The 21,635-nt window shown below is 38.8% G+C and overlaps 1 protein-coding gene across 3 annotated transcripts in view; it reads left to right on the top strand.

Annotated features, from left to right (window-relative positions):
- The window catches only part of KDM2B (lysine demethylase 2B), a 1,014,988-nt gene that overhangs the window by 512,523 nt on the left and 480,830 nt on the right, over nucleotides 1-21,635 (top strand). For all 3 annotated transcript variants that reach the window (XM_053701743.1, XM_053701744.1, XM_053701742.1), the window contains exon 7: nucleotides 4,743-4,836. In XM_053701743.1, coding sequence (XP_053557718.1) covers nucleotides 4,743-4,836 — 94 coding nt within the window. The remainder of the gene's footprint in view (nucleotides 1-4,742; nucleotides 4,837-21,635) is intronic.

The following is a 21,635-nucleotide window of genomic DNA, read 5'->3' as shown; positions in this document are numbered from 1 at the left end:
CTACTAGAGTAACAATCTCAGAGTTTTAATTTCCCTTTTGGAGGGTTAAACACACTTTACATGTATTAAAAATCAAGGGAGAATTACAAATATGATGTAGCATTTTAATAGTGCATTAGCACAACTGGTTAATAGAATATTAAATCACTTTTCATTTCAGATCAGAAATCAGACTTTATTACTCAGCAAATTGTGGTTTGCTATATTCCAATCCCTGTGAAACAATTGTTTAATTACAATACACTGCCCAAAAGAGTTATGGAAAAATCTGGATTATCACATAAGTATTGGTTAAAACAAAAGAATGTATACATGACAGACATTTTTGCAAGCTTTTTGTATACTTTAACAAAAGCAGAAACACAAGCGGCTAAATGCCCATAGTGCTGTACCTTATGTAAGTGCAAATAAACAGTCCTAATATAGCTGTGCAAGCTGAAATGCAAGGAGAGGTACTAACAGGCACAGCACAACTGGAATCTCTGGGAAATATTTAATTTACTCAAAATGTGATCTTCATGAAACATCAGAAATTGCTGTGGATATGGGATTAGTGTCTCTGAAAGTATGGTAATATAGGTAAGTTAAATGTGTAATTAGTACTAGCTTGTTTCTATAAAACTTCTATAAGTTAAATAGAAGGCATCAGTGTGCACTAAACCTAACGTTTGCTTTACTCAGCAGGTGCCTGGAGATTTGCTGCATCCTCCTTGCTCGCCCTCTGCTGGAAGTTTGATGGTTACTTTGGACATAGCATATTTAAAAAAAAAGATGGCTAATATTTTCAATAAACATTTGTAATGGACACTAAATATACATCTCTGTTATCTTAATTTATGGAACTAGAACAAAATGCTGGAACAGCATTCAACATTTTAAAGTATTTAAAAACAACATTCATCAATGTAAAATTTTTCATCTTGTTAAAACATGGACCTTGTTATCGTCGACATCTGGCTACGATTTCGGCTCCCTGTAGGAACTTTATCAAGATTTTGTTACATGAAATAATTTTTGGCTACAAAGCTTTGATAAACAGTAAGAACTGTACTTCGGGAGCCAGAGTCAAGTTTGAATCACTCGGTTTGATAATCATCCGTGTAGGCATGTGACGTCACCACCCGGCAAAATCCTGATGTGATCCGCCTTTTCTCCCTGTTTGTCAGTTCAAAAATCCATAGCACATACTGTCCGCCCCAACACATTTCCCAGCCTCTCCTGGCCGCTTTCTCAGGGGGATGTCAGTTTTCATAGTTCAGGAGCATAAATTAAAAAATACAATTAAGATGCCTTCTTTTGGAAGCAACCAATATGTATGTAATGTTTCTTTAAAAAACCACTGTACTCTTCACCACACTGGAAGCCTAGTCTGTGCTTGATGAAAGCTTCATTGTTGTTCTCTACATTTTCCCCTTGATGGACCTTAACTTATACTGGACTCACTTCCCCTCCTGAATCAATAAATGACTATATATCCAGTCTTCCTAATTTTTAAATTATAAAAAGAAAAGAATGAAAAACTGTGTCATTTTGTGTATGTATAAAATGAATTTGCATATTACCCAGGCACTTAAAGGGACACTGAACCCAAATGTTTTCTTTCATGATTCAAATAGAGCATGACATTTTAAGCAACTTTCTAATTTAATCCTATTAACAATTTTTCTTCATTCTCTTGCTATCTTTGTTTTAAAAGCAGGAATGTAAATCTTAGCAGCCATCCCATTTTAGGTTCAGCACCATGGTTAGCTGTTGCTTATTGGAGGATTACATTTACCCACCAATAAGCAAGCATAACCCAGGTTCTCAACCAAAAATGGGCTGGCTCCTACGCATCACATTCCTGCCTTTTAAATTAAGATAGCAAGAGAACGAAGAAAAATTGATAATAGGAGTAAATTAGAAAGTTGCTTAAAATGTCATGCTCTATCCGAATCATGAAAGAAAAAAAAAATTGGGTTTAGTGTCCCTTTAATTGCATTAACAAATATTCTTGTAATATGTTATGCATGTTTTATAGTTTATGGATATGATTTGCTCATAATTCTAAGAAACCTGAGTGTGTACAAGATTAAGAGTCAGAAATACATAAATCAATGAAAAGGCCTGCAAAAATAACCTAGATGTGCAAAGTGAAAATGGTATCAATCAGGTTGCAACAAGCTAGAGGTCTTGAAATAGTGTTCTACAATTCTTTTGCAAAAAGTATGTGAAAAGTTTTTTGTGATGATTTGGAAAATTGAGTTGTTAAGGGTCTCATGTAAAAGGACCACAAAATACAGTATAAATGAATAATTGACAAATACACAATAAAAAGACTTTGAATTTGGAATGAGCAGTAGAATATTTTCTGTCAAATTTCAAAGTGAATACAGCCCCCCCCCGTACCATTTGACAGCCATCAGCCAATCGCAAAATGCATATACATATATACTGTGCACTTTTGTGCATGCTCAGTAGGAGCTGGAGCCTCAGAAAGTCTGTATATATATTTAAAAAAGTGCACCCTTTGATAATGGAAGTGTATTGGAAAGTTTTTTTTGTTTTGTTTGTTTTTTTAAATTGCATGGTTTATTTGAATTGTTAACTCTTTCCTGCCGGGGTTAAAGTTTCTACATCGGAACAATTGTTCTGATGTAAACAATTTGAAATCTTGCGATCGTGCACTTCATCACAAGATTTCAATGTTGGGATCGCGTCAGGGGGGCGTCCCTATGATGCTAGGCACGCCCTCCAGACCGCGATCCCATCAGGGAAGCGCCAGTGGCTTCAGGAAAGCAACCCGGTTAGGACATTGTATTCCGTCCATCAGCGTTCAAGCCCAGAAAAATTCGGACGGAATACGCTGCCGTAACGGCATTAAAAGGTTAAACTATAGTTTTGGCTTTAGTGTGCCTTGAAGTATTTCAAAAGTAAACATGGCTTGAAGTCCTTCAAAAACTGGTCAAAAATCTGTTTATTGAACAGATGAAAGGGACATGAAACCCACAAGTTTTTCTTTCACGATTCAGATAGTGCTCACAATTTTAGAAAAAAAACGTTCTAATTTATTTCTATCAAATTTTTTTCGTTCTCTTGGTAACCTTTGCTGAATAAAATCTTTGGAGCGTGCACGTATCTGGAGCACTATATGGTAGCAGTTTTGCAATAATGTTATACATTTGCAAGAGCACTAGATGGCAGCACTATTTCCAACAAAGAATAACCTCTGAAGTTTTTAATTAAATTGAATGCCCTGTCTGAATAATAAAATAATATTTTTGGGTTTCATATCCTTTTAAGATGATGAGAAGATTGTAATCTCAGCATTGGTTAAAATGCTGTATACTCTCTAAGCTTTTGCTGCTTGCATATTGAAATCCATGTGGAGCTACTTCTATTGCTCCATGAATACTACAAATCAGAGGAAGTTCTGGGAAATCGTATAAAGCATACTAGTCTATGCTACTGTGGCCTGATGTGTGTAATAAAACATATATAAATGACAGGTTAGGGGTAAAAAAATAAAAAGGTAATAGTAAGAATTCATCTTTCTTTCCTAAGATATGTTGAGTCCACAACATCATCAATTACTGTTGGGAATATCACTCCTGACCAGCAGGAGGAGGCAAAGAGCACCACAGCCAAACTGTTAAGTGTCACTTCCCTTCCCACAAACTCCAGTCTTTCTCTTCACCTTCGGTGCAAGGAGGAGGTGAAGTTTTGGTTTTCTTCTTAAAGTAGTTTCGGATAGAAATATTAATCAGGAAATTGTTGTTCCTTCTCTATGTCCTAATCCTTCTTCTCATAAGGAACGTTTGTTGCACAACCTGGATGTTGTGCGTGCTCTTAAATTCTATCTGCAGGCGACTAAGGATTTTCGCCAGTCTTCTGCCCTGTTTGTTTGTTTCTCTGGGAAACGTAAAGGTCAGAAACCTACTGGTACTTCTCTTTCTCTCTGGTAGAGAAGTATAATTTGTTTGGCTTATGAGACTGCTGGACAGCAGCCTCCTAAGATAATTATTGCTCATTCCACGAGAGCTGTTTCCTCTTCTTGGGCCTTCAAAAATGAAGCTTCTGTGTAACAGTTTTGCAAGGCCGCAACTTGGTCTTCTCTGCATACTTTTTACAAATTTTATCAATTTGATACTTTTGCCTCAGCTGAGGTTTCTTTTGGTAGAAAGGTTCTTCAAGCAGTGGTGCCTTCTGTTTAGGTCTGCCTGTCTTGTCCCTCCCTAGTCACCTGTGTAGCTTGGGTATTGGTTTCCAACAGTAATTGATGACGTTGTGGACTTACCATATCTTAGGAAAGAAAACAAAATTTATGCTTACCTGATAACTTTATTTATTTCCGGATATGGTGAGTCCACGTCCCCGCCCTTTATTTTTTACAGTTGTTTTTTGACTAAACCAATGGCACCTCTACACCTTTGTGTTACTCCTTTTTCTCCATTACCTTTGATCGAATGACTGGAGTTTGTGGGAAGGGAAGTGATACTTAACAGCTTTGCTGTGGTGCTCTTTGCCTCCTCCTGCTGGCCAGGAGGGATATTCCCAACAGTAATTGATGACGTTGTGGACTCACCATATCCGGAAATAAATAAATGTATCAGGTAAGCATAAATTTTGTTTTTTTATGTCTGATGCTGGGATTTTAACAAATACAATTCTGATCATGTCACTCTATAATAGTTCAATTCTGTGTTTTGATTTTTTGTTTTTGAGTTCTGTTATTCTAAAGGTGAGAATGCTGTCTCTTGCAGGTATTGTTTGATGAGCGTTAAGGGCTGCTTTACAGATTTTCATATTGATTTTGGAGGAACTTCCGTTTGGTATCACGTTTTTCGCGGTGGGAAGGTAAGCACTGACAAAACAGGAAGCGTGTGATTTATATCTTAGCATTATTTTCATATTCCCTTTATTACCCACTCCCCAGTTTTGCATAACCAACATAACCAACACAGTTATAATAATAAACGTTTTACCTCTGTAATTACTTTGTATCTATGCCTCGGCAAACTGCCCCCTTATTTCAGTTCTTTTGACAGACTTCCATTTTAGCCAGTCAGTGCTGACTCCTAGGTTACTTCACGTGCGTGAGCTCAATGTTATCTATATGACACGCATGAAATAACGCCCTCTTGTGGTGAAAAACTGTCAAAATGCATTCAGATTAGAGGCGGCTTTCAAGGTCTAAGAAATTAGCATATAAGACTACCTAGGTTTCGCTTTAAACAAAAAATACCAAGAGAACAAAGGAAAATTGGTGATAAAAGTAAATTAGAAAGTTGTTTAAAATTACATGCCCTATTTGAATTATGAAACTTTATTTTGGACTTGACTGTCCCTTTAATCTAGGAGAGGGATTTTCTAAATTCTAAAGTAATATTTCGGAGAGTGGTTGAATTCATTATGAAGAGGAGTTGGTGGGTCTGCCCCCCCCCCCCCCCCTCTTTTTTTTATTTTTTTCTTCCCCCTCTCCCTCTTTTATTCTCCCACAACCCTTGAATATACTGATTTTATCTAGGTTATTTATCATTTTAGTCAAAACGTATGTTCATTTCTAGTTGTTTAAAGTCATTCAATATGGGGTGTGGTTTGTTCTTTTGGAATTATAGTATTTTGATTTAAGGTATTCAAAAAGTTGATGAAGAATTGAGGTTATTTCTATTTGAGAAATGTAAATTGGAGAACAGACTATGTGTTTTTTTATTTTTTATTTATGTTTTTGTTAGGTCTTTCGAATTATATTATTTCTCTTCTCTTTACGATATTCATAATGTAATCTAATTAAAAAAAGGACAATAATAATAATAAAACAATAATTGCTTTTATTCTTTATTATTATTATTATCTTTATTATAAAAGATGCAGTAAAAAAAACGCCCATGGCTCAGATAGAGCGTGGTTTAGATGTAAAAAATAAGAGTTTGTGCATAAATGTTATTGGAAGCTCGTTTTAGCTGAATTATCATTTGTTAGACAAACAACCAATGGGGTAAACATGGGATTAAATGGACATTAAACTGCGGATGACAGTATTAGGGTTACTAAGTACTATGCTGGGTTTGTTTTCTCCTGTGCCTGCAGCTGTCTTCAAAGTTGTTCTCTTATTTTAACCCCTCAAAAATGCTGTTTAGTGAAGCTCTACATCTTCTCACTGGGCATCGCCATCTTGGAACTGAGGTATTCTTGTACCCTGTGACAGAAGTGTTGCACATTCACAGATCTGCGATATTGTTGTCTTCTTGGCAGCCATATCATACACTTCAGTTTGACTTGCACAATAAAGAGCAGGAGATGTATCATTTTGTAGTGGCTGCATTGTTCTTGATGTTTCTTTATATTTGTTATGTAACTTTTACACTACAGAGCGCAAGGTACAGCTTCCAAATAGCCGGCAACATCACTGATCTATTGATAGTGCACTGCTTCTGTCACAGTTTGCAATAATACGCACGTACAGTAAAAGATGAAGAGCTTTACTAGCTGACTTCTGTTATGGGTTACAATAAAAGATCAGCTTTAAAGGACATTAAACACTAAATACATGCTAGATAGAATGATGCATTCAAAGAAAAGATTAGTCCATGAGTAACACGTAGATGTATTTTTTAAAGTTTCATTAGTTGTTTAAAAAGTGACAAAATAAGTGTAAAGTTTTACAGGCCCATTTATCAAGCTCCGTATGGAGCTTGAAGGGCCGTGTTTCTGGCGAGTCTTCAGACTCGCCAGAAACACAAGTTATGAAGCAGCGGTCTAAAGACCGCTGCTCCATAACCCTGTCCGCCTGCTCTGAGCAGGCGGACAGAAATCGCCGGAAATCAACCCGATCTAATACGATCGGGTTGATTGACGCCTCCCTGCTGGCGGCCGATTGGCCGCGAGTCAGCAGGGGGCGGCGTTGCACCAGCAGCTCTTGTGAGCTGCTGGTGCAATGTTAAATGCGGAGAGCGTATTGCTCTCCGCATTTAGCGAGGTCTTGCGGACCTGATCCGCAGTGTCGGATCAGGTCCGCAAGCCCTTTGATAAATGGGCCCCGTAGTGTCTATAAAACACTGGGAACTGCCATGTTGTAACTTGTGTTACCTTCTCTGATGTGGCCAATTAGGGACAGTTATAAATAGGTCACTAGAGTGTGCAGCCAATGGTTGTGCTGGATTTAACAGTGTTCTGCACTTCCATTTCTAACAGGAACTGAACAGCTCACAATTTCAGAATGGAATTACAGGCAAAGAGGACAAAATAAATAATGAAAGTATATTGCAGAGTTGTTTTATTATATACAATTTATCATTTTATATTAGCATCTCAGTGTTTAATGTCCCTTTAAAGAGAGCTGCAGGCACAGGAGGAAAAAACAATAGCATGGAGAGTTGTACTTAGCATTTTAAAGGGATAGGAAAGTCAAAATTAAACTTGCATGATTCAGATAAAGCAGGTCATTTTAAGACACTTTTAAATTCACTTCTACTTTCAAATGTGCTTCTTTCTCTTTATATCCCTTGTTGAAAAATAATATGCACATATCCTAAACTGGTGGGAGCTAGCTTTAATGTCCCTTAAAGAAATTATGTCTAAAATGTTTGGCAAATATTACTAACACATCTTTATTGATTATAATTGATCAAATTAAAATGTAAGCTTAAAATAAAATAGATTTTTTTAACTGCCAAGTCGTTTTCTTAAACCACTAAATGTATGTTTATCTGTAGTTAACCGTTCCATTGTTCTCTTTAAGAAAAATGTGACATTTGTATTTTGTTTTTAATAAAGGACAAAACATAATGAACGGCACAGAAGTGAGTCATAATGACAATTGTTGAGCCTTTTCCTAAAACTCAATCCCACTAAGAAATAGCAATCTATTTTAAAACCACTGTACTAAAGCAACTATCCCAAACTCCCAAACCAGTAGTGCTATATAGAAACAAATGAAAGATCTCAAAAATTGTATTTAATATTTTTTTAAATTCTTCAAAGTACCATTTACAGAGTCTCATGATATAGTTTGTTATACATTCAGTTGGCCTTAAATAACCCAAGGTGTGCGAGGGTAAAACAAATAGGTGTGGAAAATATAGTTATCTAGTGTATCTATATATATATATATATATATATATTATTATCAGTTATTTGTAGTCGAGCGCCAACATATTCTGCAGTGCTATAAACATAGGTATGATATGAAACGTAGCATTTATAGGGTCCTGCCAAGAGTTGCAGTGTTGTAAATCAGCTCTCATGAAGATTATTTACAAAACAGCTGGGCTTATAGAGGTAAGAGAAGGTTAGCGTATATTGTGTGCAACCCTGAACAGTAGAGTCTTTAAGCCCTTAAGGACCGGGAATTTCAGAGAAAAACTTGCTCAAAAGACGGGTGAATGTTTCGCATTGTTTGCTATCAGAGTCCATAGGAATTCCATAACATGTGGGATATAATTTATGCCACTAGGAGGAGGCCAAGAGCCCACACGAGCTTTAATCCCTCCCATCGCTCCTCAGTTTTTGTTCTTGGTCTCTCAGGAGAAGGTTGAGAATAGAGGTGCTCCAGCTACTCATTTATGGATTATTTGTTGGAGCTCTGACCGATGTTTAACCCATTACCGCTGCATTTAATCATTCAGAAAAAAGAAAGAAATTAAAATTCAGCACTTTTTATGATATCGGGGCATATGAATACCGGGTTGTGTGCAGTAATTCTCTATGAAATTTCAGTCATAACTACCTTCAGGCGTCGCAGGGACATGTCCCTTAGCCTTCCCTATGGGATTAAGTTTTCTTTCATGTAATTAGCAAGAGTCCATGCGCTAGTGACGTATGGGATATACATTCCTACCAGGAGGGGCAAAGTTTCCCAAACCTTAAAATGCCTATAAATACACCCCTCGCCACACCCACAATTCAGTTTTACAAACTTTGCCTCCCGTGGAGGTGGTGAAGTAAGTTTGTGCTAGATTCTTCGTTGATATGCGTTTCGCAGCAGGCTGGAGCCCGGTTTTCCTCTCAGAGTGCAGTGAATGTCAGAGGGATGTGAAGAGAGTATTGCCTATTTGAATACCATGGTCTCCTTCTACGGGATCTATTTCATAGGTTCTCTGTTATCGGTCGTAGAGATTTCTTCTCCTACCTCCCTTTTCAGATCGACGATATACTCTAATATACCATTACCTCTACTGATTCTCGTTTCAGTACTGGTTTGGCTATCTACTATATGTAGATGAGTGTCTTGGGGTAAGTAAATCTTATTTCTATTTATGACACTAAAAGCTATGGTTGGGCACTTTCTATGTAAAGTTCTAAATATATGTCTATAAACTTATATTTGCCTTGATTCAGGATAATCAGTATTCCTTTAAAATTCAGACTGTCAGTTTCATTATTTGGGATAATGCATTTCAAATTATTTTTTCTTTACCTTGAAAATTTTCAATTGACCATTTTTTCCTGCGTGCTGTTAGGCTCGCGGGGGCAGAAAATGTTTCTTTTTATTGCGTCATTTTTGGCACGGACTTTTTTGGCGCAAAAATTTGTCATTTCCAGCGCTGTAGTTGACGCCGGAAGTTGTATTCTGTTAACGTCATTTTTTGACGCATGCGTATTCAGACATTTTTGTGCGCCAAAAAATGTGGGCGTTGGTTTCGGCGTCAGAGGATGTGGCGTCATATTTGGCGCCAATTATATGGGCGTTGTATTTGGCGCCAATAATGTGGGCGTCGTATTTGGCGCCAAAAAATGTGGGCATCTTTTTTGTTCCACTCGTTTCTTCACATTATTTAAACCTCACTTTTTTTTATTGCTTCTGGTTTCTAGAAGCTTATTATTTTGCATTCTTTCCCATTCCTGAAACTGTCATTTAAGGAATTTGATAATTTTGCTTTAAATTTAGTTTTTTTCTATTACATATTGCAAGATTTCACTGTTCCTGTTTCAAAACATACTAAGGGATTCCGTTGACTGAGTTCAGTCCTACCAAAGCTAAGTTCATTTATTTTCAATGTTATGAATGTTTATCTTTAGCTATGGTTTCTTATAAGTTTCATGTTAAACGTTTATATGCAGAATCCATTAGTATTTATGCTTTATATATTGCTATTCTTTTTACATCTTATGTACAAGAAATACTTAGAAGATTTATAAGAATATATTTCTGATTCTATTTTAAAGGCTTAGTCTGACTTTGTGCCTTCTAATAAAATTTTTAGGTCTTTTTCAAACTTCTTTTTTAATTATTGAAGTTTCAAATGTCCAACAACATACTAATTTATCCTTCTCTGATGATGTTTTTTTCTCATTCAGAATTTTCTTCATCAGATATTGACACTAACAAATCTACTTTTTTATTAAAGTACATTTGTTCTTTGTTGAAAAGGTGTTGATTATTTTGGATATTAAGGTAACTAGTTCTTTTTCAAGACTAGCTAACATTTTATTTCTGCTTATTTATTCTTCTGTGTTTTCAGAGGTTTTTTTCCAGTTCCTCATACTAGGGAATGGAATAGGCTGATAATTTTCTTTTATTCCTTCTTCAAAGGTTTTAAACTATATTCTTTGCCGGCAGTTAAATTCAATTTTGAGGGTTCTCCAATTTATTGGGGCTATCTCTACTCCTACTAATTATGCTATTGTTTCTATAGCAAAATAGTATTTATTTTCCTTTAGATGGTTGTATCTTATTTATGGAAAATTATTTAGTTTCAGGTACTTTTCTTGGACCTGTGATTTATTTGGATGATGTTGCAATTGCTTCTTTTTTTCTGTTTACTTTAAGATCAAGTATCAGATTATGATTTATTTTAGCATTTTTAAAGGGACAAAATTTACTAGACTAGGTGCTGTTGCATTTGTCTTGTTGTTTTGCATTTATTGATTATGCAAGTCCAGTGTATTGACTGGTCCTTTAACTGGACTATCATGCTAATAATTTCATTTGTGACTTCATTTTATTGAATATTTTCGCAAATGAGGTTTAATCCATGTCTTTAGCTGTTTTAGCTAGAAGAATTTTGTGATTTCTAAAAATCCATATTTCTTTTGTTCTAAGATAATCAATTATTTGTTTCATAATTGGATTCAATTCTTAACTGTTACTCTGGGCTTCAAGATTGAGTTCTAAGACTAAAACTTTAAGCTTATATTAGTTTGGTTGTTCTTATTAAGGAACAAATTCCTGAATTCTTTCCCAAGTAACATTTTGAATTGGAAATTTTTTCAGTTCAAAATCAGCTCCCTAAAATTGCGATGTACGTGCCGTATTCCAGCTCGGCTGGTAAGGGGCAGGTTAAGACTTTTTTGAAATTTATTTGGTTCTATTCGGTCCAAATTTCTTTGATTTTGGGTACAGAATAAGTTCAGAATAAACCGTCTGTGAGAAGTCTTTTTTCTCTATTATATTCCAGCTATTCCAGTAAGGCTAACACTTTATTTAAGTGTGTTTCGGTCCTATATATTTTGGGTACTGTTGAAGCATGGCTGATCACCCGTGGGGTTCAAGCGCTGCTCAGACCTGGAATTTTCTGTGGTATTTCTTCAGTTCCATTTTTAGGAACTGGGTTTTGGAGTTTTATTCAAACTATTCTGCCTTTTTTTGGTCAGTGATAGCATTATTTGTTTTCATTAGATACAATAAATGCATATTTTCATTTTTCTGTTTTCATTCAGATTATTTTCTGAGGATGCGGAATCTCATATGATTCACTTTGTTCTTCCAAGACATAGTTAGAGGATCTTTTTTTCAAAAGCTCTTGATTCCTCACACAAGGGTCACCTTTTTTAGGTTTCCAGATAGTTTGTGTCACTGTCTTTGTCTCTTTCAGACAAGGGACAATTTTATTGGGTTCCGTCTGTCCGTACCTTTAGTCTCTATTATTTCCTTCAGTTGCTATATATGCATAGAAGTTTTAGGTCTTATGACCACAGCATTGGATTCAATTCCCTTTGCTCATTTTCAATAGAAAGAACCTTTCCAGTTTTTTATGCTGAATTATGGTGCAGGGATTCTAGGATTTCACATTTTAAATCTTCGAATCCTAATATTTATCTATCTTGATTTGGTGGTTAAGATCACCATCATTTAGTTCTACAGGTCTCTTTGTTTCTTTCAACCTGGACCATGATCTCTACAGATGTGAGTCTTTTTGGTTGGGAGGCTGTCTGAGGATCTCTGTCAGCACAAGGGGTTTGGAAATCTCAGGAGGCGAGATTACCATTTGATATTTTAGAACTCTGTGCATTCTCAGAGTTTTTCAGTTAGTTTCTTTTTGAAGAAGAGACGTTTATTGTCTTTCAGACAATATCACAACTATGGTGTATGTCAATCATCAGGGTGGGACTATCAGTCCTTAGGCTGTGACAGAAGTGTCTCGGATATTAGCTTGGGCTAAATCCAGCTCCTATCTAAATTCTGTGTTTTTTTTCCCAGGTATAGATATTTGGGAAGCGGATTATCTCTGTTAATCAAGCTTTACATCCAGGAGAATGGTCTCTCATACCCAGATATGTTTTTCAATATTTCAGATGTGAGCATTTCTAGAAATAGATCTGTTGGCATTTCATCTGAATAAAGAACTTCCCAGGGGCCTATTCAGGTCCGGGGATCCTCAGGCGGAAGTAGTGTATGCATTGACATTTCTTTGGAATTATCTTTTTGCCTATTTCTTTCCGCCTCTAGTTCTTCTTCCAAAGTGATTTCCAAAATGGAGTATTTGTTTGTTCTGCTGGTGGCTCCAGCATGGCCTCTCAGGTTTTGGTATGCGGATCTCATTCGGATGGCCAGTTGCCAACCTTGGAGACTTCCGTTTAAACCAGACCTTCTTTCTCAAGGCCCATTTTTTCCATCAGGATCTCAAATCATTAAATTTGAAGGGATGGAGATTGAAAGCTTAATTTTTAGTCATAGAGGTTTCTCTGACTCATTGATTAATACTATGTTTCAGGCTCGTAAATCTGTCTCTAGAAAGATTTATTATCGAGTCTGGAAGACCTACTTTCTCCAACATAGGTGTGTCCGGTCCACGGCGTCATCCTTACTTGTGGGATATTCTCCTCCCCAACAGGAAATGGCAAAGAGCCCAGCAAAGCTGGTCACATGATCCCTCCTAGGCTCCGCCTTCCCCAGTCATTCTCTTTGCCGTTGTACAGGCAACATCTCCACGGAGATGGCTTAGAGTTTTTTGGTGTTTAACTGTAGTTTTTATTATTCAATCAAGAGTTTGTTATTTTAAAATAGTGCTGGTATGTACTATTTACTCTGAAACAGAAAAGAGATGAAGATTTCTGTTTGTAAGAGGAAAATGATTTTAGCAACCGTTACTAAAATCGATGGCTGTTTCCACACAGGACTGTTGAGAGGAATTAACTTCAGTTGGGGGAAACAGGGAGCAGACTTTTGCTGCTTGAGGTATGACACATTTCTAACAAGACGATGTAATGCTGGAAGCTGTCATTTTCCCTATGGGATCCGGTAAGCCATTTTTATTACATAAAGAAAAAAAGGGCTTCACAAGGGCTTTTAAGACTGTAGACATTTTCTGGGCTAAAACGATTGACATATAAGCATATTTTATACTTCATAGCCTTGAGGAATTATTTTATTCTTGGGAATTATGTAAAATAACCGGCAGGCACTGTATTAGACACCTTATTCTCTAGGGGCTTTCCCTAATCATAGGCAGAGCCTCATTTTCGCGCCTCTATTGCGCACTTGTTTTTGGGAAGCATGACATGCAGATGCATGTGTGAGGAGCTCTGATACATAGAAAAGACTTTCTGAAGGCGTCATTTGGTATCGTATTCCCCTTTGGGCTTGGTTGGGTCTCAGCAAAGCAGATACCAGGGACTGTAAAGGGGTTAAATATAAAAACGGCTCCGGTTCCGTTATTTTAAGGGTTAAAGCTTTCAAATTTGGTGTGCAATACTTTTAAGGCTTTAAGACACTGTGGTGAAATTTTGGTGAATTTTGAACAATTCCTTCATACTTTTTCACATTTGCAGTAATAAAGTGTGTTCAGTTTAAAATTTAAAGTGACAGTAACGGTTTTATTTTAAAACGTTTTTTGTACTTTGTTATCAAGTTTATGCCTGTTTAACATGTCTGAACTACCAGATAGACTGTGTTCTGTATGTGGGGAAGCCAAGGTTCCTTCTCATTTAAATAGATGTGATTTATGTGACACAAAATTTAGAGAAAATGATGCCCAAGATGATTCCTCAAGTGAGGGGAGTAAGCATGGTACTGCATCATCCCCTCCTTCGTCTACACCAGTCTTGCCCACACAGGAGGCCCCTAGTACATCTAGTGCGCCAATACTCCTTACTATGCAACAATTAACGGCTATAATGGATAATTGTATCAAAAACATTTTAGCCAATATGCCCACTTATCAGCGAAAGCGCGACTGCTCTGTTTTAGAAAATACTGAAGAGCATGAGGACGCTGATGATATTGGTTCTGAAGTGCCCCTACACCAGTCTGAGGGGGCCAGGGAGGTTTTGTCTGAGGGAGAAATTTCAGATTCAGGGAAAATTTCTCAACAAGCTGAACCTGATGTGATTACATTTAAATTTAAATTGGAACATCTCCGCGCTCTGCTTAAGGAGGTGTTATCTACTCTGGATGATTGTGAGAATTTGGTCATTCCAGAGAAATTATGTAAAATGGACAAGTTCCTAGAGGTCCCGGGGCCCCCCGAAGCTTTTCCTATACCCAAGCGGGTGGCGGACATTGTAAATAAAGAATGGGAAAGGCCCGGCATACCTTTCGTCCCTCCCCCTATATTTAAGAAATTGTTTCCTATGGTCGACCCCAGAAAGGACTTATGGCAGACAGTCCCCAAGGTCGAGGGGGCGGTTTCTACTCTAAACAAACGCACCACTATACCCATAGAAGATAGTTGTGCTTTCAAAGATCCTATGGATAAAAAATTAGAGGGTTTGCTTAAAAAGATGTTTGTTCAGCAAGGTTACCTTCTACAACCAATTTCATGCATTGTTCCTGTCACTACAGATGAACTAGAAAAGGCGCTCAATAAAGATTCTTCTTATGAGGAGATTATGGACAGAATTCATGCTCTCAAATTGGCTAACTCTTTCACCCTAGACGCCACTTTGCAATTGGCTAGGTTAGCGGCGAAAAATTCTGGGTTTGCCATTGTGGCGCGCAGAGCGCTTTGGCTAAAATCTTGGTCAGCGGATGCGTCTTCCAAGAACAAATTGCTTAACATTCCTTTCAAGGGGAAAACGCTGTTTGGCCCTGACTTGAAAGAGATTATTTCTGATATCACTGGGGGCAAGGGCCACGCCCTTCCTCAGGATAGGTCTTTCAAGGCCAAAAATAAACCTAATTTTCATCCCTTTCGCAGAAACGGACCAGCCCCAAGTGCTACGTCCTCTAAGCAAGAGGGTAATACTTCTCAAGCCAAGCCAGCCTGGAGGCCAATGCAAGGCTGGAACAAAGGTAAGCAGGCCAAGAAACCTGCCACTGCTACCAAGACAGCATGAGATGTTGGCCCCCGATCCGGGACCGGATCTGGTGGGGGGCAGACTCTCTCTCTTCGCTCAGGCTTGGGCAAGAGATGTTCTGGATCCTTGGGCGCTAGAAATAGTCTCCCAAGGTTATCTTCTGGAATTCAAGGGGCTTCCCCCAAGGGGGAGGTTCCACAGGTCTCAATTGTCTTCAGACCACATAAAAAAACAGGCATTCTTACATTGTGTAGAAGACCTGTTAAAAATGGGAGTGATTCATCCTGTTCCATTAGGAGAACAAGGGATGGGGTTCTACTCCAATCTGTTCGCAGTTCCCAAAAAAGAGGGAACATTCAGACCAATCTTAGATCTCAAGATCCTAAACAAGTTTCTCAAGGTTCCATCGTTCAAAATGGAAACCATTCGAACAATTCTTCCTTCCATCCAGGAAGGCCAATTCATGACCACGGTGGATTTAAAGGATGCGTATCTACATATTCCTATCCACAAGGAACATCATCGGTTCCTAAGGTTCGCATTTCTGGACAAGCATTACCAGTTTGTGGCACTCCCGTTCGGATTAGCCACTGCTCCAAGAATTTTCACAAAGGTACTAGGGTCCCTTCTAGCGGTGCTAAGACCAAGGGGCATTGCAGTAGTACCTTACTTGGACGACATACTGATTCAAGCGTCGTCCCTTCCACAAGCAAAGGCTCACACGGACATTGTCCTGGCCTTTCTCAGATCTCACGGGTGGAAAGTGAACGTAGAAAAAAGTTCTCTATCTCCGTCAACAAGGGTTCCCTTCTTGGGAACAATAATAGACTCCTTAGAAATGAGGATTTTTCTGACAGAGGCCAGAAAATCAAAACTTCTAAACTCTTGTCAAATACTTCATTCTGTTCCTCTTCCTTCCATAGCGCAGTGCATGGAAGTAATAGGTTTGATGGTAGCGGCAATGGACATAGTTCCTTTTGCGCGAATTCATCTAAGACCATTACAACTGTGCATGCTCAGTCAGTGGAATGGGGACTATACAGACTTGTCTCCGACGATACAAGTAGATCAGAGGACCAGAGATTCACTCCGTTGGTGGCTGTCCCTGGACAACCTGTCACAGGGGATGAGCTTCCGCAGACCAGAGTGGGTCATTGTCACGACCGACGCCAGTCTGGTGGGCTGGGGCGCGGTCTGGGGACCCCTGAAAGCTCAGGGTCTTTGGTCTCGGGAAGAATCTCTTCTCCCGATAAATATTCTGGAACTGAGAGCGATATTCAATGCTCTCAAGGCTTGGCCTCAGCTAGCAAAGGCCAAGTTCATACGGTTTCAATCAGACAACATGACGACTGTTGCGTACATCAACCATCAGGGGGGAACAAGGAGTTCCCTGGCGATGGAAGAAGTGACCAAAATCATTCAATGGGCGGAGACTCACTCCTGCCACTTGTCTGCAATCCACATCCCAAGAGTGGAAAATTGGGAAGCGGAATTTCTGAGTCGTCAGACATTTCATCCGGGGGAGTGGGAACTCCATCCGGAAATCTTTGCCCAAATTACTCAATTGTGGGGCATTCCAGACATGGATCTGATGGCCTCTCGTCAGAACTTCAAGGTTCCTTGCTACGGGTCCAGATCCAGGGATCCCAAGGCGACTCTAGTAGATGCACTAGTAGCACCTTGGACCTTCAAACTAGCTTATGTATTCCCGCCGTTTCCTCTCATCCCCAGGCTGGTAGCCAGGATCAATCAGGAGAGGGCATCGGTGATCTTGATAGCTCCTGCATGGCCACGCAGGACTTGGTATGCAGACCTGGTGAATATGTCATCGGCTCCACCATGGAAGCTACCTTTGAGACGAGACCTTCTTGTTCAAGGTCCGTTCGAACATCCGAATCTGGTCTCACTCCAACTGACTGCTTGGAGATTGAACGCTTGATCTTATCAAAGCGAGGGTTCTCAGATTCTGTCATTGATACTCTTGTTCAGGCCAGAAAGCCTGTAACCAGAAAAATCTACCACAAAATATGGAAAAAATATATCTGTTGGTGTGAATCTAAAGGATTCCCTTGGGACAAGGTAAAAATTCCTAAGATTCTATCCTTTCTTCAAGAAGGTTTGTAGAAAGGATTATCTGCAAGTTCTTTGAAGGGACAGATTTCTGCCTTGTCTGTGTTACTTCACAAAAAGCTGGCAGCTGTGCCAGATGTTCAAGCCTTTGTTCAGGCTCTGGTTAGAATCAAGCCTGTTTACAAACCTTTGACTCCTCCTTGGAGTCTCAATTTAGTTCTTTCAGTTCTTCAGGGGGTTCCGTTTGAACCCTTACATTCCGTTGATATTAAGTTATTATCTTGGAAAGTTTTGTTTTTGGTTGCAATTTCTTCTGCTAGAAGAGTTTCAGAGTTATCTGCTCTGCAGTGTTCTCCTCCTTATCTGGTGTTCCATGCAGATAAGGTGGTTTTGCGTACTAAACCTGGTTTTCTTCCGAAAGTTGTTTCTAACAAAAACATTAACCAGGAGATAGTCGTGCCTTCTTTGTGTCCGAATCCAGTTTCAAAGAAGGAACGTTTGTTGCACAATTTGGATGTAGTTCGTGCTCTAAAATTCTATTTAGATGCTACAAAGGATTTTAGACAAACATCTTCCTTGTTTGTTGTTTATTCTGGTAAAAGGAGAGGTCAAAAAGCAACTTCTACCTCTCTCTCTTTTTGGATTAAAAGCATCATCAGATTGGCTTACGAGACTGCCGGACGGCAGCCTCCTGAAAGAATCACAGCTCATTCCACTAGGGCTGTGGCTTCCACATGGGCCTTCAAGAACGAGGCTTCTGTTGATCAGATATGTAAGGCAGCGACTTGGTCTTCACTGCACACTTTTACTAAATTTTACAAATTTGATACTTTTGCTTCTTCTGAGGCTATTTTTGGGAGAAAGGTTTTGCAAGCCGTGGTGCCTTCCATCTAGGTTACCTGATTTGCTCCCTCCCTTCATCCGTGTCCTAAAGCTTTGGTATTGGTTCCCACAAGTAAGGATGACGCCGTGGACCGGACACACCTATGTTGGAGAAAACAGAATTTATGTTTACCTGATAAATTACTTTCTCCAACGGTGTGTCCGGTCCACGGCCCGCCCTGGTTTTTTAATCAGGTCTGATAATTTATTTTCTTTAACTACAGTCACCACGGTATCATATGATTTCTCCTATGCAAATATTCCTCCTTTACGTCGGTCGAATGACTGGGGAAGGCGGAGCCTAGGAGGGATCATGTGACCAGCTTTGCTGGGCTCTTTGCCATTTCCTGTTGGGGAGGAGAATATCCCACAAGTAAGGATGACGCCGTGGACCGGACACACCGTTGGAGAAAGTAATTTATCAGGTAAACATAAATTCTGTTTTTCTTGGCATTCTTTTAAAATTCATAGAATTTTATAATTTTTTCAGGTTGGTTTGGATAAGGTTTTGTCTTCAGTTCTTTGATAGGACAAATCTCTACTCTTTCTGTTCTTTTTTCACAGAAAGATTGCTTATCATCCTGATATTCATTGTTTTGTACAGGCTTTGGTCCGTATCAAGCCTGTCATTAATTCAATCTCTCCTCTTTGGAGTCTCAATTTGGTGCTGAGGGCTTTACAGGCTCCTCCGTTTGAAACTATGCATTCTCTGAACATTAAATTACTTCCTTGGAAAAGTATTGTTCCTTTTGGTTATTTCTTCTGCTAGAAGAGTTTTTGAGTTATCTGCTCTTTTTTGTGAATATCCTTTTCTGATTTTTCATCAGGATAAGGCAGTGTTACTTCCTGATATTCATCATTTTGTTCAAGTTTTGATTCGTATCAAACCTGTCATTAAGCCAATTTCTCCTCCTTGGAGTCTTAATTTGGTTCTGAAGGCTTTTCAGGCTCTTCTATTTGAGCATATGCTTGCTCTGGACATTAATTACTTTCATGGAAAGTATTGTTCTTTTTTGACATCTCTTCAGCTAGAACAGTTTTTGAATTATCTGTTCTTTCTTGTGAATCTCTTTTTTCTGATTTTTTCATCAGGATAAGGTGGTTTTTGCTGTCCTCATTTCAATTCTTACTTAAAGTTGTAAATTCTAACAACATTAGGGAGGAATTATTGTTTTCCTAAAACTTCTTTGGTGAGATTCTTACTTTCTTTGGATATGGTAAGAGTTTTTTTAAATTCTATGTTGAAGCTATTCAGATTTCAGATAGACTTCTAGTCTATTTGTTATCTTTTCTGGTTTTAGGAAGGTCAAAAGGCTTCTGCCATTTATTTGGCATCTTGCTTAAACTTTTGTTTCATCATGCTTATTTGGAGTCGGGTGGATTCCCGCCTCGGAGGATTACGGCTCACTCTACTAGGTAAGTTTCTACTTCCTGGGCTTTTTAAGAATGAAGCTTCTGTTGATCAGATTTGCAAAGCAATGACTTGGTCTTCTTTGCATACTTTTACTATGTTCTACCATTTTGATGTTTTCTCTTCTTTAGAAGCAGTTTTGGTAGAATGGTACTTCAGGCAGCGGTTTCAGTTTGATTCTTCTGCTTATAATTTCAGTTTTTTTCATTATAAAAATTTAAACTTTTTTGATTTGGGTAGTGGATTAATTTTTCAGCGGAATTGGCTGGCTTTATTTTATCCCTCCCTCTCTAGTGACTCTTGCGTGGAAGTTTCCATATCTTGGGTATCTGCTATCCCATACGTCACTAGCTCATGGACTCTTGCTAATTACATGAAAGAAAACATAATTTATGTAAGAACTTACCTGATAAATTCATTTCTTTCATATTAGCAAGAGTCCATGAGGCCCACCCTTTTTTGTGGTGGTTATGATTTTTTGTATAAAGCACAATTATTCCAATTCCTTATTTTTTGATGCTTTCGCTCCTTTCTTATCACCCCACTTCTTGGCTATTCGTTAAACTGAATTGTGGGTGTGGTGAGGGGTGTATTTATAGGCATTTTAAGGTTTGGGAAACTTTGCCCCTCCTGGTAGGAATGTATATCCCATACGTCACTAGCTCATGGACTCTTGCTAATATGAAAGAAATGAATTTATCAGGTAAGTTCTTACATAAATTATGTTATTTTCCTCTCAGATCCTCTGCTGTACTTGTACAAACAGTGGATGGGCTCTCTACTGGATACAACTGGAAGTCATGTTGGTAAGCTCAGTGAAGAGAAGCTTCTGATTGGTGAGTACTAATTCTGCACTCACATAGCCAACAATACTGAGCGGGTCTGGTTTTCCCCCTGAGCGCATCTGAGCAGCTGTCTAGTCACAGCCCGGCCCGATCGCGCCATTACACTCAATCCAGCTCGCTCCTGCTCTGTCTGATAGCGGGAGCGAGCTACATTGAGTATAATAGTGCGATCGGGCCGGGCTGTGACTAGACAGGTGCCTATATGCGCTCATGGGGAAAACCAGACCCGCTCAGTAGAGCAAGAGCGGCGGTCTGAAAAACCCTCTTTTCTCCAACATAGGTGTGTCCGGTCCACGGCGTCATCCTTACTTGTGGGATATTCTCTTCCCCAACAGGAAATGGCAAAGAGCCCAGCAAAGCTGGTCACATGATCCCTCCTAGGCTCCGCCTACCCCAGTCATTCTCTTTGCCGTTGTACAGGCAACATCTCCACGGAGATGGCTTAGAGTTTTTTAGTGTTTAACTGTAGTTTTTATTATTCAATCAAGAGTTTGTTATTTTGAAATAGTGCTGGTATGTACTATTTACTCAGAAACAGAAAAGAGATGAAGATTTCTGTTTGTATGAGGAAAATGATTTTAGCAACCGTCACTAAAATCCATGGCTGTTCCACACAGGACTGTTGAGAGCAATTAACTTCAGTTGGGGGAACAGTGAGCAGTCTCTTGCTGCTTGAGGTATGACACATTCTAACAAGACGATGTAATGCTGGAAGCTGTCATTTTCCCTATGGGATCCGGTAAGCCATGTTTATTAAGATCGTAAATAAGGGCTTCACAAGGGCTTATTAAGACTGTAGACTTTTTCTGGGCTAAATCGATTCATTATTAACACATATTTAGCCTTGAGGAATCATTTATTCTGGGTATTTTGATATAATAATATCGGCAGGCACTGTTTTAGACACCTTATTCTTTAGGGGCTTTCCCAAATCATAGGCAGAGCCTCATTTTCGCGCCGGTGTTGCGCACTTGTTTTTGAGAGGCATG

The sequence above is a fragment of the Bombina bombina genome, chromosome 2 (genome assembly GCF_027579735.1).
Source record: "Bombina bombina isolate aBomBom1 chromosome 2, aBomBom1.pri, whole genome shotgun sequence".
Taxonomy (NCBI): Eukaryota; Metazoa; Chordata; class Amphibia; order Anura; family Bombinatoridae; genus Bombina; species Bombina bombina.
This window is presented reverse-complemented; position numbering and strand designations above follow the sequence as displayed.